Here is a 17,538-nt window from a genome sequence, read left to right on the forward strand (position 1 = left end):
CATGGGACTCTGTCCCATATTGAATGGCATTTTTGCTGCCTATAATGTTTCTGCTAGTGATGGAAAGTGTGGAAAGTAGCATGTGACCACATGTTTTAGGCAATTTGATCCTTTCTCAGATTGTGAAACTGGGCTTTTCTGTCTTATTAGAAAATACAGTTTCCCTCTCGTGTAATACTTCTTGGGAATGATAAAAAAATGTTTTGCAGTTGTGAGGTGCTCTAATTGATGAGAAATATGAGCAGATACGTGATTTGCCTTATTCCTTCCCTACGTGAAAAGAAGGACCCATTGTATACAGAGGTACAGTATTTACCCTAGAAACTTAATGGCAAAGGAGTTTTGGGAAAACTAATTATGGCTCTTAAAATACCATTAGGGCAGGGCTCAGGCAAAGCTCCTCACTGATTTTGGATGAAGACTTGAGCTCTGACATTGGTGGTAAAGCACAAGGCTGTGTTATACATGATTCCTGTTTATACACCTCTGTGCCTAATTCATTGGATACATATATACTGCCAATACCTGTGCTCTCTAATTTAAACCATTACCAAAAGCATTAGCTGTGTGAAGAGCTTGATAGATGTATGCTTAAAGATAATTATGCATTTACTGTGTTTTAATTCTGATTATTGTTTTCTGTCAGCAGACTTGATGTGCTAAACTATTTTAGCAGTATTTGTCATTATTCTGGCAAATCATTGCTGGAAATGAATCACTGCTGGGTCCTATGAAATTCCAATGCATTTTTTAAATTCTCCTGGGTTTTTATCCTCCAATATTCAGCTGTGTGTAAATTGAATGTGAAGCTATTAGAATCATGGGCTCAGTGGTAGCTTGACTCACAGCAATGTGAAGAATGAAAACAATCATCTGTGCATGTTAATCGCAAAACATTATTAGTGATGTTTCTCCCTTTTTACACAGATGTTTGAAATATTGCAACAAATCCTATATTAGAATAACTTATTATGATATTTAGTTTGTTAACTTTAACATCTTATCTTAATTATAATGCCTTTATTTATTTATTTTTTTCAGATCAGTGAATGGCTCTGTTTAAACTGCCAGATGCAAAGAGCATTAGGAGGTGACCTAGCACCAGGTCTTGGTCCTGGGCCACAGCCACCTGCACCCAAACAGAAGACACCCATTCCACCTTCAACAGCTAAAACAACTCCTCAGCCACAGCCTGTTCAAAAGAAAGATGTTACTCCAAAACCTGATCCTTCACAGTTAGCAGATTCAAAAAAACCTCCACCACAAAAAAAGCAAACACCCTTGCCTGCGTCTCCCCCTGTAAAATCAAAACAACCCCGTGCAGAGCCTACTGAGATCCCCCAGCAAACAGATGCCACTCCAAAATCTGATCAGGTCAAGCCACCCCAGGCTGAAGATAAGCAAAAACAACCCAGTGTACAGAAGCCTACGGCAGACACTGTATCTACCTCTGCAGCACCAGAGCAGAAACAGGATTTGGCAGGTCCCGGACCACCAACTCAACAGAAAGTGACAGACTCCCCAAAGCCAGAGCTTGCAAAGCCATCACAGGACACACAGCCAGCTGGGGATAAACCGGATTCCAAACCTGTTCCACAAGTGTCCCGGCAGAAGTCAGATCCCAAGCTTGCGTCTCAGCCTGGGGCTAGACCAGATGCTAAAGCTCAGAAGCCTGTTGAGCCAACACAAACAAAAGAGGATCCTAAAAAGTTACCAACAAAACCAGCCCCAAAACCTGATACAAAACCAGCTCCCAAGGGCCCACAGGCAGGGGCAGGACCCAAGCCAGGGCCAGCACAGCTGGCACCTCAGCCCCAGCCACCTCAGAAAACTCCGGAGCAATCAAGGCGTTTCAGCCTCAATCTGGGAGGTATCACTGATGCCCCAAAGCCTCAGCCTACAACACCACAAGAAACAGTTACTGGGAAACTCTTTGGATTCGGAGCTTCAATCTTCAGCCAGGCCTCAAATTTAATTTCCACAGCAGGTCAGCCAGGGTCTCAGACATCAGCCCCCCCTCCGCCCGGTCCCGCAGCAAAGCAGCCCCAGCCTGCAGCACAGCCTCCAGCCGCTCAAGCAGCCCCCAAAGCGGCTGGTCAGGCTCAGCCTCTCCCAAAAGCTGCTCCTGTAAAGAAAGAAGCCAAGCCTCTTACAACTGAAAAACCAGAACCATCAAAAGTGGATAGTGTTTTAACTAAAGGATCGGATTTAGAAAAGAAACCTGGTTTGGCTAAAGACAGCAAGCCTCAGGCTGCTGAAGCTAAGAAACCTGATGGGCTGTCGGAACCAGAGAAAGCCAGCCAGCCTGAAGCATCTTGTCCCCTTTGTAAAACTGGACTAAACATTGGTTCTAAGGATCCCCCCAACTTTAATACCTGTACAGAGTGCAAGAAAGTTGTGTGCAATCTCTGTGGATTTAACCCAATGCCACACATAGCTGAGGTAAGGTGATGGAGTCTGTATTTACTTTGTATTGCTACCTGCAGGCTCCCTGAGCTGTGGAGACATAAAGAGCTGATTTTTAGCTATTGAATTGTTAAGAAAGTTTCTCAAGCATTTCATCATCTGAGATCTTTTCAAATTAAGTATCTGTGTTGTTTGAAACTTAGTCACTTGTCAGATAGTACTTCTGATGAGGTTTTGGTGTATTAATTTGGTCTGGTATAGGTGGTTGCTAGGGCTTTGAGACCTATAAGAAGATATGGGTATGAACTCCTTTGAAATTGGTGCTACTATGACACAGCAAACTACTGTACTTTCAGTCTGTTGTAGGGTAAGCTACTTTTTAATATACTTCAGTGTTGTCTGCTAACGTGTGCTTCTTTAATCAGTGCCTCTGATTCAAAAAACTATTGAATGAAGGAATGTGCTAATGCTCAGTTATTGTCCTTCTCTCCTGTTTAATATATCCCTAAATTTATTCCATTAATCTCATTCTGGCTCTGGAGTCTTTTCATATGCTGATGTGCTCATTAAGAAGGTTAAAGTTTGAGTGATACCTGTGTGGTGAAAGATGTAGTTTTTTGGCATGAGCAATGCAAGTCTCAAAAAGTTACTTCATTCATTAAAGACTGTCACTTTGAAAGTGCTTTTTCTGTAATTGCCTGAGACAACTACTTATATTTAAAAGAATTACACAACTTATTTTCAAGAGTTTCCTCACATTGCATGTTTTTATCCACTTCCTTTCTACATGTAAATTTTTTTGAGAAGGGGAGTGGAAACTTTATACTAGCTTAATGGAAAGGTGGAAGCACATCTTCCTTGCCCTATGAGTTTGGCAAGTTTAATTCAATAGGAGAAGACCACCTAAAGTACTTGTGAGCATTTGAAAAGTTTAAGTTGTGCTGCACATGAGGGTTGTGGCTGTTGATGTTCTGCCTTTGAAAACTGAATGAATAAAGGACAAATGACTGCCAGGCTGAAGGATATCACAGCTCTGCCTTAAGGTGAGAATAAATGTTGGAAGAAATTGCACATTGCAGGGAAAATATTGCTTATGTTGTTTGCATATGCCTTTTTTTGTGGATTATTTTCTGGAATATACTATAATTTGAGAGATCTTTGTCCTACTATAACAAGCAAATTTTATCCATCACATGAATATGTTGTCTAATGTGTTTGTGGTCATTTTGGTCAGAAAGAAAGGCCTGAAAATGTGGGAAGATTGATCAGTGATTGAAAACTGGGATTCAATGGATTTTTAGCATTGTTTATGCACTGAATACCATCAAACACACATACTCCATCATTTTCCAACTGTGTGTATACACACACACACACACACAAACACACACTTATATGGGTTTAAATGTGAGAAATGCATATGACATTTTCCAGAGGCACTCTAGTATGCGTACACAGAGTACCATGGAAACAAGATGTGCCAGTTCTGGTGAAACACTGCTCAAATGACAACTACGCAAGTCCCAGTGCATGACTTGCCTTCTTCAGAGTTGACTTAGTTGCGATGGTGTGGGACTGCCTTGTGGTGTGCAGACATGTTTCTTGGATTTCTTCTGGTTAGGGTGAGAAGGCTGGTGCTCTGTTTCTGGTTTTCCATCACTGTTTTTGTTAGAAGATTCTCTCTGTTTCTGCTCTTTAGAATATACAGGGCTTGAAATATGGTTTATTTCCTTTAGTCGGACTTCCTCATGCTTTTCTTTGTCTCTTCAGCTCCTGCTTGGATTTTCCTTTTCCTTATACTATACATTTCCACCTCTGTCCACATTTGCTGTCTTGCCCTCTTTTCCCCAATCATTTTTGCTAAAAAGTGGCAACTTACTTTTCCTTCACAACAGGAGGTAGTTTGCTTAGATGAGGGCATCCTGACTTTCCTTTTCATAAAGATTGGACAGACAGAAGAGGGAGCTCATCCTTTCATCTCCCAAATGAGCTATGTAAATAATGTATTTACCCTCAGATAGCAGTTCTGTCCCTGGATGCACAGGATAGAGTATATACATTTTACATGGCAGAAGCATGATGTTGAGGAAACAGTTTATGCTCACTTGCATACTGTTTTCTTCCACCATGTTCTTCTAACATATTCAGTACAGTCTTGGAGACTTTATTTACTTGTCTCTTTTTCTTTAAGGATTAGGAATGAGAAATATGAATGCTTTTCAAAATTGGTCTTTCTGGTGGTTTTCTACCTAATTCTTTTATTCCTATACTGTGCAATCAGATTAAAAAAATAATTCCAGGAGCTACATGCTTTCTTGGCCCCAGAAGTGATTTTGGATGAACAAACATAATGCATATCTTAGTGTTGCTTTGGACCTGCAGATGTATCACAGTTATTCTGACGGTTGTTTGTGGATTGTCGACGTGTTCATTCCTCAGTAATGGCTGAAAATGAGTGGAGTGTTATTGGCTGAGTGATGGATGAACCCTTGTTGCCAACAAAGCTTATATTAGGCTATGTGATAAGGATCAGTCCCATGGAACAGGAAAACCAGTGTTTCACTGCCAAATGCAGAGGAGCTTCTAAACCCCATGGGCACTTCCACCTTAAGATCTCTCAGCAGGGAATTTTTTCCAGCCAATGTGCTGCTGTACTGCAGACATGGCTGAGAGTACTTTTAAGGGAAGAAAGTGCTTTCTTGCACTGGCAGTTGTTTGTTCTTTCTTGTATGTGAGAGAAATAACTTTAAAAAAAGTCTTTAAGCTACTGCAAACAGTCAGTCCTCTAATAACCCTTCTACTGCAGAAAATAGAACTAGACTCTTACCTAGTCAAAATCCACATATGCTATTTACTTCAGTGAAATTATTTTGATTTGTGCAAGCAGAGAATTAGGCTAGAATACTTTTCCTTAAAATGCGTTGATTGTTCCTTTTCTCCCTGATTTGTTGATCCAACAGTCAAACAGCTATTTACTTAAATGATAATTTATCCCTGGTGCAAACAGCCACAAATGATTAAATAAATGACACTTGATAGATTTCAGAGACCCACAGGACCATGGGAGCCCTAGTGCATTAGCAGACTCCTTATTCTGCCATTTGCTCAATGGGGAGGAGAACTGTTTACCAGCTCTGTAATTAGCTTTCCAGCTCAGGTAGTTTGAAGCAGGTCTATTTTTAGTAACAAAGCACAAGATCACAACTGCTGAAGCCAGAAATGAAATGTGTGGCAACGACCATTTTGTGCATTTAAAACTCAGTGAACTGTTCAGAATATTGAGCAGGAGCGGAGATGGTTGTCTATAATGTAATTATGTATGTTGAAGTCAGGAATGTAGAACCTGTGATAAATTACTGCAGTAATAAAATGTTAAAGAAAAGGTGATTTAAAAGCTAAATTAAGGAAAAATAAAATAACCCAGATTTTTAGATTCTTTATGGGCAAGATGAAAGGATAACATCTTAATAGATTTGCATTATGAAAAGAATGAGCTGAAAAAGTGAAGAGTGCATATGTGACTGTGCTAATGGATTTAATCTAATAGAACTGCCAGGAGAACAACAGAAGCACTTTTGAGTCTACTGATAGCTATAAAATTACCTGGAAATGTACTAGGAAGTAAAGAATGTTCCATGTGTGAAATAAATTACTGGGGCTACAAAAAGTAGAGAATTGTTTTGAATGATGGAGAAGGACAGGGAGGACTGGATAAGGGCAGAAAAGACATCATGTCTCTGAATTGCTATAGATTTTTTATTTGAAAAACATGTAATCTGTTAAGAGATGTGATCAGAATTGATAATATAAACAATTTCAGAGTTATGTTTGTTAATATTGTTTATTACAGAACGTATAGTCAGTGTGAAATTGTTTTATGTTGGTACATGTGATGGCAGGAATCTATAAAGCTTGGTGGTTTCTGTCCAATCTAAATCCTTATATATCTTTTAAAAAATATAAATAGATGTATAACTTGCCAAAAGAATTGACATGTTTTTCTGATAACTCATTTTCCCACTTCTGCTTATTAGACCTAGCTAAATGATTTTTTTCTTGTCCCCACATAGTGTGGAGAGACAGAAAAGCAAAAATATGAAGGATTTTTTTTTTTTAATAAGCACAGTGCTATCGTTAAACTCCATAGTATTACCAGGTGAAAAATTGGCACCTTGCTCTTCCAGTAGGAACTTCTAGAAGTAGCAGTAAATAGCATTTTGGACCTGATATAAGCTGGAGATGAAGGGAGCAATTTTGTGGTGGCATGGTGTCATATACCTGGATACATCTTGGGTTCTTCTACCTCCTCCCAAAATCCTATAGGAAGGGTACTGGCACAGGTGAGTGAGAACCCAGTGTAAATAATTCTGCTAGATTCTGTTTTTCCAAGACTTCCCTGATATGTGACATGGACTGAGGCCCTAATCAAGTGTATTCAAGGTTCAAAAGTAGGTTTCCAAGAATAATTAAAAAAACAACCCAAACCTATGCTAAGTGAATCAAACCCTGCTATTGAATGCCCAAATGTGCTTTAGACTTCTTAAAACAAGGGTGCGGCAATATTATAAAGTAATAATCCATCTATTATTCTAATTATTCTAATGAAAATCCCTAAAATAGTGACTGCATCATCTATCTACCCATTGCCTATCATTAATTAACAGGACTGTACTGTCATGTATTTCCTACTTGAAAAAGCTCAGACCACTCTGCAAACTGGCAGGTTTAGCTCCTATAAGAAATTCCTGTCTTCTCCCTTACGTTTAGTGTTGAGTTGTTTTGGAAACAGATGGTGTCTGGGAAACACAGTGAAGAAGAATTTGCACTAAAGACACAAAGAGAAAAAAAAACCACTCCTTTCAATCGTATAACTTATCTTCTCTGCTTCTTCCCTCTCCCTTTAAAGATATTTTTAAAATTTTGATTGTAAAAAAGTGAATGCTATTACTGTTTAATAAAGTAACTAAATAATACAGAACATAATAGGCTAACACAATGTACTCCCTAACATTTATACAAATTTTACCCATTTAATGACAATGCTTTATAATTTAGAAAATATTAAAACTACTGCTAATTATTATTTTGAAAGATAAAATCTGGCATTGAAAAATAGAGTGCATGTTAGATAATAAAAGCCCTGTTATATTTCTTGACTGTCAGAATGAAATTATTTTCACTTCAAATTAGGTATCCCACTTTTCTGTTTAAGTTATTCAATATGCATTAAAAAAAAAAAAAAGTATTAAAGTGGAAATATTTTTCAAAGCAGAATGACTCACCTCTTCCCTTTTTCCTGTAAAGCACATATATTGTGTCTATACAGAATGGAAGGGCTAATATGGAATGACTCTGATGGATGATTTAGTTAAAATTGAACACAGATAAATATTTAAAAAAATTTAATGCCTGAATTCACTTTTTAAATGAGTCTTAAGACCATAATCTTCATCAACAGTTAGCTTTCTGGTATTCACATTTGCAGAGACACTTAAATGCTTAATGACAGACAGATACTTGTAAAGATGTCAGGAGCTCATGTCCTTCTCTGACGCCTCAGCTAAAGCTGTGTTCCAAAAAACTCAGCTTTGACCTGATGATTTTACAGAGGCCTGAACTTCTGTCTTCTGCACGTGGCTTGAGCTGTTCCTTTAGAGCAGTGTCTAGCTTCTATTTCAGCCCCTTTGGAGTCCAGACATGGAAACCTCTTTTAGAGTCTGATTTTGGTGAGTCTCAGAATAGTTCAACCAGAGGCAGTACTGCTTGGCATTAGGCATACCAGCTGCAGTTACTTTAATAGATAACAATAATAATAAAGCCTGCTCATGGTCAAGTGTGATGTGGTGGTGGTTTGCCAAGATTATTTGTTCTTCAATGGCATTATATACAAAATACAGACCTACGAATAGACAGGTGACTTCAGGACTCTCATCCTCAGCTCATTCCTGTTGCTGCCATTGGTACAGCCAAGCTTCTTGTCTCCCAGTTTCCTCCAAGACCCCACAAGTCTGCACTCGAGTTTCAACAGAGTGAACCACAGCATCCAGATAACTTATTCAGTAGATGTCCTGTGATGGTTTTGTTTGAATTCCCCATCACTGTAGAGAGAAATGAAAATATCCTTTCTTTCTCACAACTTTCTCTGAACAGGTGTCTTGCTGTTCAGTAGAGCTGCTTGGTGTAGAGCAACTTATGCAGTTTCATTTTTTGGCAGTCAGGTTTTGATGGTTATTTCTAAGTGTGATCTTGGGACAATATTTGAAAGCAAGGCATCTTAGATCTCCATGGTTATTAGTCAATGTTGTTAATTTTGCATTCTTGTTAATTTTCCTTTTCAGTATTTATGACCACAAAATTAGGTTTTGTTTTTCCCCCAGCAATTAAATGCAAGGAGTGAAGATTGGTCTCATTGCTCAAAGTAATAGTGTGACCTTTGGAAGGACTAATACCATGATTAATCACCTACTATCTGTTTTCTTTATTCTAGTCTCTAAAAGTTTTCAAATTACTTTTCTGAACAAAGAACTCATTGAAACCAACAATGAGATATAGACATAAAGCCATGTAGGGCCAGATGGCTTTTATTAATGCTGGTACTGGACATTGATGGTGTGAAATCCAAAGGGACGTCTACTGCAGCACTGCTGCTGGCACACAGCTCCTGTCTATCTGGCTGTTTTTCATCCACTCTGAATTCATTTGCAATGAATTCTTTACTTACATACGTTTATTCCATCTTAGCTGCCTTTGCATTTTTGAAAGGTAAAATACTTTGGTGAATGATTAATCCAGAGCTTTCAGTGTTGATTCTTGTGTGTGGTTTACTTTATTCCTCTGCAGATAGTTTATAGACTAGTGTATTAGAGACAGTCAAGCTGGAGTCACAAATCTAAAACAGATTATCATGAAAATTACTGACCTGGCCTTGAGCCAGGTGATTTTCTTCTTTGTTACTTCATTAGAAATTTGGTTGGTGTCCCATTATAAAATGAGGAAGAAATCTTTTGAAAGCTAAGCAGGTATTGATTGTTTGAAATTTTTCTACTCAATTTTATAATAGTAATTTAAAGAGAATTTTATTGAGATAAAGGTATTTCATGTTTTTTTCTTCTGTTACAGAAAAATATATTTTTGTTCATGTTTTACTGAGGAAAAAAAAATGCCTGATTTAGAAACTTTAAATGTTGGCCAATGACCCACTTCCAGATTTTCTTTTGCAAACAGAGAAAATCTAATGTATGTTAAGTGCCTCAATTTTTTTTTTTTTTTTGGTGCCCAGGTAAGATATTACATGCTATCTGATCACATTAATGATATGTGGAGACATTGTCATAACTTGTGTGACCATAAAAATATAAAACATTTAGCTTTTTGTAAGGACCCGTACATAGTTTTGGTGTTTTCTGATCGATTCCCCATAGGGAGGAGCTTCAAATCACTTTTTTTTTAATATTCCAGGAATATGATGAGTTGGTGCCCTTCCAAGGAACAAATATTATAATAGCATTTTGAAAAATATCTGAGGATTTTATATACCTGAAACCAGGATATTTTTCCCTGAATGTTTGTTACTGTGATTGACTGTAGTAGGACAGATAGATATTGCAGTATTTAATAAAACTCTGAGAAGACAGTATACTGTCAATAAATTTTGTGATCTCATTTCTTGAAAAACAAAGGTATTTATGTTAAAGAAGTTCCAATTCCTGCATATGTAAAAATTCCATGTAATGTTTCTGCTGACCAAAAGCCGAATGTTTGTCTCATCACAACAGTATATTAAAAGAAAGGACAATATTTCACACAAAAAAATTCTAAAAATCACTACTGTGTTTCCAATACTCATGCTATTATTGGAATAGCATGAGCGTAATCAAAGTAATTTTGCAACTAATTTTAACAGTTTGAAAGAAGTGTGGCCAGCTATAAAAATAAACCTTCAGAGGTAAAGGAAGAGATGAAATGAGCAAGAGGGGGCACTTACTTGATTTCTTTTTGTATTCTACACATAAATATTTCTCCCAGAGTAGGGGAAAGAATGTGTCATTTGAGGAGACAGTGGCTAGTAATTATTTTTAGTAATTCTGCAACATATATAGTTCAGTGGACCAGAATGAGAACAAACCTGGCTTTAGATTTAATGTTATTTATCTATTAAATTGATTTCTCTAGTATTACTAAGAGTAAGGATGGAGGCAGAGGGGAACCTAAGCCATTATATAGTAGTGGAAAGGCGATTAGATTCATGCCAGTAAGCTTCTGGAGATGCTGTCTAGCAGCATTTGAAACAGGAGGTCACAGACTGATGCTGAAGAGGGGGATTAGCTGCTGCTGAACTATTCTGGCTGAATTTTGCACAAAATGCTGTTGAGTTGGGGGGGAAGGGGAAATAATATATATTTTTGCATCACTATAAAAAAATGTAAGAAAGAGCCAATAGGCTGTATCAGACCAGAACACTCACTGAGAAGAACGATGAGGTTTATCAGTTTTCCATCTGTGTTTTGTAGGTTAATGAAATTACTCAAACAGTGAGGTAACTTAGGCTTCTAAGGACAAGACTTGAAAGACCATCTGGTGGTCTTCTGTTTTTAGTATTTCTAGATTAGTAAATTTCTTTGTTGTTGTCAGGTTTTATTTTTGTTTTTCCTTTCTTTTTTTCTTAGCAAACAGCCTTCACATTAGAAATGGTCCAGTTGACATGTACAGAAATTAGAAATTGAACATATGAAATCTTGTCCTATGTACACTATTTTAATGCATGTAGTTACTTTTATGAGGAGATTTTGTGGTTACCTGAATAATTGTGCTAAAGACTCAACATATAATTATATATTTGTTTTATTTTTCTTTTAGATTTCTGGCTATTTTCCTGGCATGCATGAGTATATTGCTGTGATTTGTTTGGTTTTACAATGGCATTCTCATAATCACACACATTTGCAAATGCAGGAGTACACTGAAGATGTTGACATAACTCTGATCCTCATCAGTAGTTGTCAATACAAATATTGGAATATGTTTTGAAGTGTCACTTCTGTAATTGATCTTAAGTTTTGTATCTTCCTTTTTATTTGAGAAGAAAAAGATATATTTCTTTCTGACTGATGACAAACTCTTAGCTATTGTCTTCAGGATACTAGTTAGTAACTATATTTTTGTACATTTAGAGCATGTCCTTAACTATCTGGAAAAACTGTCAGAGATGCCTGTTCTTATTCATCACCCTCCCCCTAACAAACACACCAACTCTTAAATGTCTACATAAAAATTATTTTCCTACAGCAATTAATGAAATATTGAACTCTGACACAGTACAAGAAAACCAGCCTGAGCACATATCCAACTTTAGATGCTTTCTTCTTGCTTTTGAATTACAGTAGGAAAAAACCTGGAATATTTGAAATACCTGTTATTTCTTAAACGTTTTTGTATTGAAATATGCAATAAATATTTTGTTTGCCTGAAAGTCAAATTGACTGAAAATTGTCTAAAACAGTAAAGTTTCAACATATTCTACCTTCTGGCTCTTGTTTTTTGGTGTTTCATAAGAGTGTTCTTATGAGTGTTTTTAAAATCAGAAGTGGACATTGGATTAAAGTTTCAGCACTATCTCTAAAAGTATTTGGATTTTTGTGAAGTTTAATTTTAACTATAGAAATACAAGAATTCAGAATAAAACCAAGTTGTGCTTAGATTTATTTTTTAAGTGCAATGTATTTTCTGCTTAATGTGGCTCAAGGTTGATGTCATGGTGTGACATTTGTAAGACTGAGAAAGTGTAGGCTTTGTACTCATTACAGAACAAGTTGAACAGGACTACCTCTTTCATGGGTTTCTGTAGGTGCACCTCTGTGCTGACCTACAATGCACTTCTGTTTTTCCCTGAATCAGTCTGAGCCAAGAACATTTGTATTGTGCTGTGTAGTGAATTTTTAAAGTAATGTGCTCAGTATAGCTGGGACTCAATTACAGTGTTATCCCAGACCTCTAAAGAGGAAGAGCACTGCCATTTTTCTTCTATATCACCTATCAGCAGAAGGATCTCCTGATCAAACCATGAGCTCTCATTTGATTTGGCATCCTTTAAAATACTTTAGCTGAGCTGCTTCTTCTCCAGACCTGTAAGAATTGTGTTAGTGCTCTCTCACCCTTCAAATGACAAATCTGGGCAGTGTTTTTTTCATGAGGTGCAATGAACACGCATTGTAGCTAAAGGAACTTATGTTTGAATCCATAATGCTTTATAATTAGTTACAGATATAATTAGAGGCTTCAGTGAAATTCATACTTGTCCCTCCCCTTCCTTTCTTTTGTATGCTATTGGGAACTGGCATCAAGAAATGTTCAGCTTTCACATGGGGCATTGGCTTGTTCCAGGTGTTGGTCTAAGGTCTGGTGGACTTTCCCCGATGAGTTCCTTAGGCTCATTTAAGTTTGGTCCTTGTATTTTCAGGATGAAATGAAGATATATTTGATCTTGTAAGTATCTGTATGTCTTTAGTACCTGTAATGGGCAAGGTGAAGCTCCCTCTACCTAAAAACCATAGCACATCATCCTGGCCAAATCCCTGCCCAAAGCAGGGTCAATTGAAGCAGGTTTCTTAGGGCCAGTTAGGGTTTGAGTGGTTCCAGGCTTGGAGACTGAAACCTCTGCAGACAACCATTGTCCACTTCCTTTTATTTCTTCCTAAGTGTTTTCTTAAATGAATATTTATTTTAATAAATTGAATTTGAATGAACTTAAACAAATAAATGAAATGTCTAATATTTGAATTTATGTTCATTTGAAATTTTATCCAATTATTGGATACCATTGAGGAGACCGACTTTATCTTCTTTTCACTCTCCCCCAGCTATTTGTACACATTGAGACAACCTTCCTGAGCCTTCATTTTATTCTCCTTTTTCCCAGTTCCAACTCTCTCACCTTATATCAGTGATACCCCAGTCCCTGCATCATCTTCATGACCCTTTACTGGACTTGCTCCAGCATTTCCATGTCTCTATTTTACTAAGAAGCCAAGAACTGGACAAAGAACTCTCCCAGCAGTACAGAGAATAGGGGTATAATCATCTCCCTAGACCTGCTAGCCATGCTCCTAATGAAGACAACCCAGGATGCTGCAAGTATTCCAACATGGCTTTTGCCCAATGCCTCCCCTTATTTTCATACCAGGCTCAAGGGCACAGAACTCACACGTTGTGTTTTACAGCACCGGGGAAGCAGGGTGAAGTGAAGCACTTTGCTGTAAACCCAATTTACAGATATTATTGAAAGTGACAGGGTCCAGAGGAAACCTGAATCAGTCCATGCAAAGGAATGCTAACTTTAAAACTTGTCATTAGTCACTGTACATCAGTGAACTTCACACAGTGATTCTATAAAGTGCAGATTTTGGATTACTGTGATATATCTATGCAATATGTCCTAGCAGCTCTTCTCCATGTCAGGTATATATTGGCTTCTTCAAGTTATATTAACAGGTTCAACTGTAAAAGTTATAGGTTCTCTTTTGGTGGAAAGGAATGGTTAGGAGAGAATCCAAGCTAAAATTTCATAGAATGTTCCAAGAGCTGAACTTTGAATCTGCTCAGTATATCTGGAATATTTCTATTCTATCAGTTCAGCTAAATGCCACTTTCTACACTCTCCTCCTCCTAAATCAACTTCCTCTCCATACATGCTGAAAGTTGTTGTTTGTATTTAAAATTATGCTATTTTCTTCTATTAACTCTGGGTCTCCTTTGTCCTGTCATCTTTTACATTAAAGATTTTTTTAAAGTGTCTCTTTTTGCTCCAAAGCAGTGGAGGAGAAAAAAAATACAGGGTTAATGAGGTAACCTCATTAGTCAGTGACTGGTTTTTCAGTTTCAGAACTTTTATTATTACATCATGAATCAGTATATGCATTTTCTAAAGTGCAAGGCTTTAAAAACATTCTGTAATTTACAGGGCTTTGAAGTATGCTGCAATGAAAATTTGTTCAGTAATGATCTATTTTCTGAATCTCTCTGTATGTGAAAATAGTTAATCCCTATGTTACAACAGGATTTATGAGGTGTTTCATGCTCTTAAATAATGTTTTGTTTGGATGATTTGTCCATATAGAATTAATAATTGTCTACAAGCACATAATCTTTATTTTTTGATCTAAAATTGCTATTAAAAAATAAGTAGTTTTTTGCCTTTTAGATCCAAGGATATGACATCAGAAATGGTGTGTTATCACTAGAATGAAATTCTACTAGAGTAGATACTATAAATTCGTAATTAGTAGCAAACAATTATTGATATATTATAATTATAACAGAAATCAGGGTGAAATGTTTGGGTCTTCATCAGCATGCAGGATATAATTTTCAGAGCATGTCAAGGAAAATTTACTCTAATTTTCTTTCTGAATCTGAAGCTATGATAATGATTGCTTTTCTTGGCTGGCTTTTTCCCCTCAGTTTGCTTTATTCCAATTGACTCATTTTGTCCTTATGACTTGGATTAATTCTGTGTGCATTGCAGGGTATTAATATCCCTTCTAATTAGTTTCCTATTGCTCACATAGATTGTATAAAAAGTGGCCTCATAGTCTGTGAGGAATCATTGAACAATGCACTGAAAAGCATTTAATTTCTTTCAGTACTAAAGTTTGTATGTCTGTAGTAGAAAACAGGAGAAATCAAGGTGTCCTTGCAACGGAGATTCAGTTTCCTCTGCACAGGTTCCTCTCCTTATGCATTGGAATCCTATTTATGCAACTCCTTCATTAAAAAGGAAAAGGCATGCAGGTAGATTGACACCGTTTTAAGAAGGTCATACTTAGAATTTTTAAGTACAAAATATGTACTTGGTGATAAAGTAAGGTCAGGTACTAGTTAGAAACTAGTCATTCCCCTGGCACAGCTTCTAAGACCTTTCACATTTTTGAATGTGCCTTACGTGCACAGTTTCTCTTCACATAAAAATATTTACTTCTACTGACAGGTCTCATCTGCTGTTTCATTGGCATCACTTATTTCTCTGCACTTGACTTCAAGTCTGTTGCACTAAATCTGTCTGAGAAGAGATATATCTTGAATTTTGTGTTTGAAACACTAGTACTGCTATAGTATCATTCTCTTCTCTCCACCTTTATATTTTAAGCCATTTAAAGCAGTCGTTCTTATTGCCTGTTTTCCACTTGATAGAGGTGTTAAACATGTGAACATCATATTTAACTACCAATAAGTAAGATACATTTTTTAAAACATTAGGAGAAATGAAACAGGGCAAGTAGAAAGAAGGTGCTGACAGAAAGATGATGATTTGCAAGTTAGTGCAATAAAAACTAATAAGTCCAGTTAGCAAAAGTATATTTCCTTCTGTTGTATTCCTTATATCTCTTGAATGTACCAAACCAGAAGCCAGTGCTTCAGCACGGAAGAATATGGCAGATGGAATTATTTCTATGCAAGTATTAAGAAGAAGGGCTCTACATTATCTGTGTCATGATTTAGTTTCGGGCTTCAGTTCCTATGCTGTCTATTCTTAGCATCATAAACCATAATGGAAGTATTTAGAGATTCAAATGCATCGATTCGTGCTGTATATCACTTCCTTATGTATCTGCAGATGGTGTGTATATTTTTGCATATTGGATTTTATGGTGGTTAGAATACATTTGATGGGGTAAATGTAGGGAAGCACAAAGATTCATTGCAAGTGATTCATTCAAAGACTTATATGACTTTTGTAAGCCATTTGGTTTCCAATGAAGACTCTGAATCAGTACCTTACTTTATCACGACTTCTTTTTAACTTTGATGATTTTTTTTCCTGGGAGATCAGGCTGGGAGTCTGATCTATTAAATGCTTGGATGCTTGAAGTTGAAGGGTTTATCTATGTATGAGCAGAATAAAATCAACACCTTGTAGTGCATGGAAAGAGAATACAGGAGGTCCATTTTTCTAAGTTTTTTGATTCAGACTCCAGATGAGCACTCCAATGTAATTCCAAGTGAGGCAAATGAAAGCAGTTTATGTTTGAATTATGCATGACCTGCAAATATAAAGGCAGAAAGTAATGCATACAGTCACAGGAATGGATTTCAATGATCAGTCACAAGTTGATCGATTCAATTAATCAGGTTTTTTTCCCTGGGCTCAGTGGAGTATAAAAGTTTTGAAGTTCTCAAGCACAGTTCTCGAGCACAGCCTTTCATCACACCATCCAGTTTTTAAAACTTCTTCCCACAGGAAGCTATTAAAAGGGAGAGGTGAGTCTGTAAGTACTATATGGAGAGTTCTCACTAGGAGAATTGCCTTAACTTTGCAGTGGCCTTCATTCTTCATCACAGGTGGAAAGTTTATGGAACCAACAGCTTGTAAACTAGATAGATGTGTTTAAGCTATTATGGAGTGTGCATGAAAGGGAAGGGAAGGCACAGCACAAGTAATTTCTTCTCCATTTGTTGTCCCATGAGAAGGAGATGCACTTTGCCCATGCTGGAGTTCCACAGCACCTACCCTTGTGACAAGCTGTCTGTCAGCATAGTCCTAATAAACTGACTGAAGTAATGTGGAAGGTAAGATAAGGGAAGCAGTTAAAAGACAATGATGTCTTTTAGAAGAAAGGATTCTCAAAATTAATCAAATAGCTAACATAAATGTGATTTTCCTTGATTTATTTCTCAAGAGTTGATGGAAATTACTCTGATTTCAGAGAAGTTGGCATTGCTTCATCAGAATCATGTAGCAACTGTTCAAATCAATAGAAATATGTTTCTTGGTTTTAGCAGATAGTGTTGTCTGACAGGATGTGACTGAAATAAGTCAGCTTTAAGAACTAACAGCAGCAGAACTAAATACCAGTTTCAGTGCTTGCTTATTTTGGGTGGAGATTTATTTTCATAGTGGCATTTAGGACTTCAGAGCTTCATCTTCTAAATTAGCTAAGTGAGAAACTTTGGCTCTCATTAGCAGTTGTTTCCAGATATGTTCAAAGACATGGCACTAGAACCCTAAATATTACTTCACCAGGCTTAGAAGGATTTTCAGGAAATTTCAGAAACTTACATTTCAAGCCTTAGTCTTGCCAGTAAAAAACTTTCACATGAGTAATCTGATCTCTGTCAGCCTTCTGGTTGTGGGTAGGG

General features: G+C 37.0%; 1 protein-coding gene across 10 annotated transcripts in view; it reads left to right on the plus strand.

Annotated features, from left to right (window-relative positions):
- Nucleotides 1-17,538, plus strand: part of PCLO (piccolo presynaptic cytomatrix protein) — a 320,809-nt gene that overhangs the window by 17,637 nt on the left and 285,634 nt on the right. For all 10 annotated transcript variants that reach the window (XM_085083444.1, XM_085083453.1, XM_085083378.1 and 7 more), the window contains one exon: nt 1,042-2,442. In XM_085083444.1, the coding sequence (XP_084939570.1) occupies nt 1,042-2,442 (1,401 nt within the window). The remainder of the gene's footprint in view (nt 1-1,041; nt 2,443-17,538) is intronic.

The sequence above is a fragment of the Lichenostomus cassidix genome, chromosome 1Aa (genome assembly GCF_008360975.1).
Source record: "Lichenostomus cassidix isolate B80296 chromosome 1Aa, HeHo_3.0, whole genome shotgun sequence".
In the NCBI taxonomy this organism is placed as follows: domain Eukaryota; kingdom Metazoa; phylum Chordata; class Aves; order Passeriformes; family Meliphagidae; genus Lichenostomus; species Lichenostomus cassidix.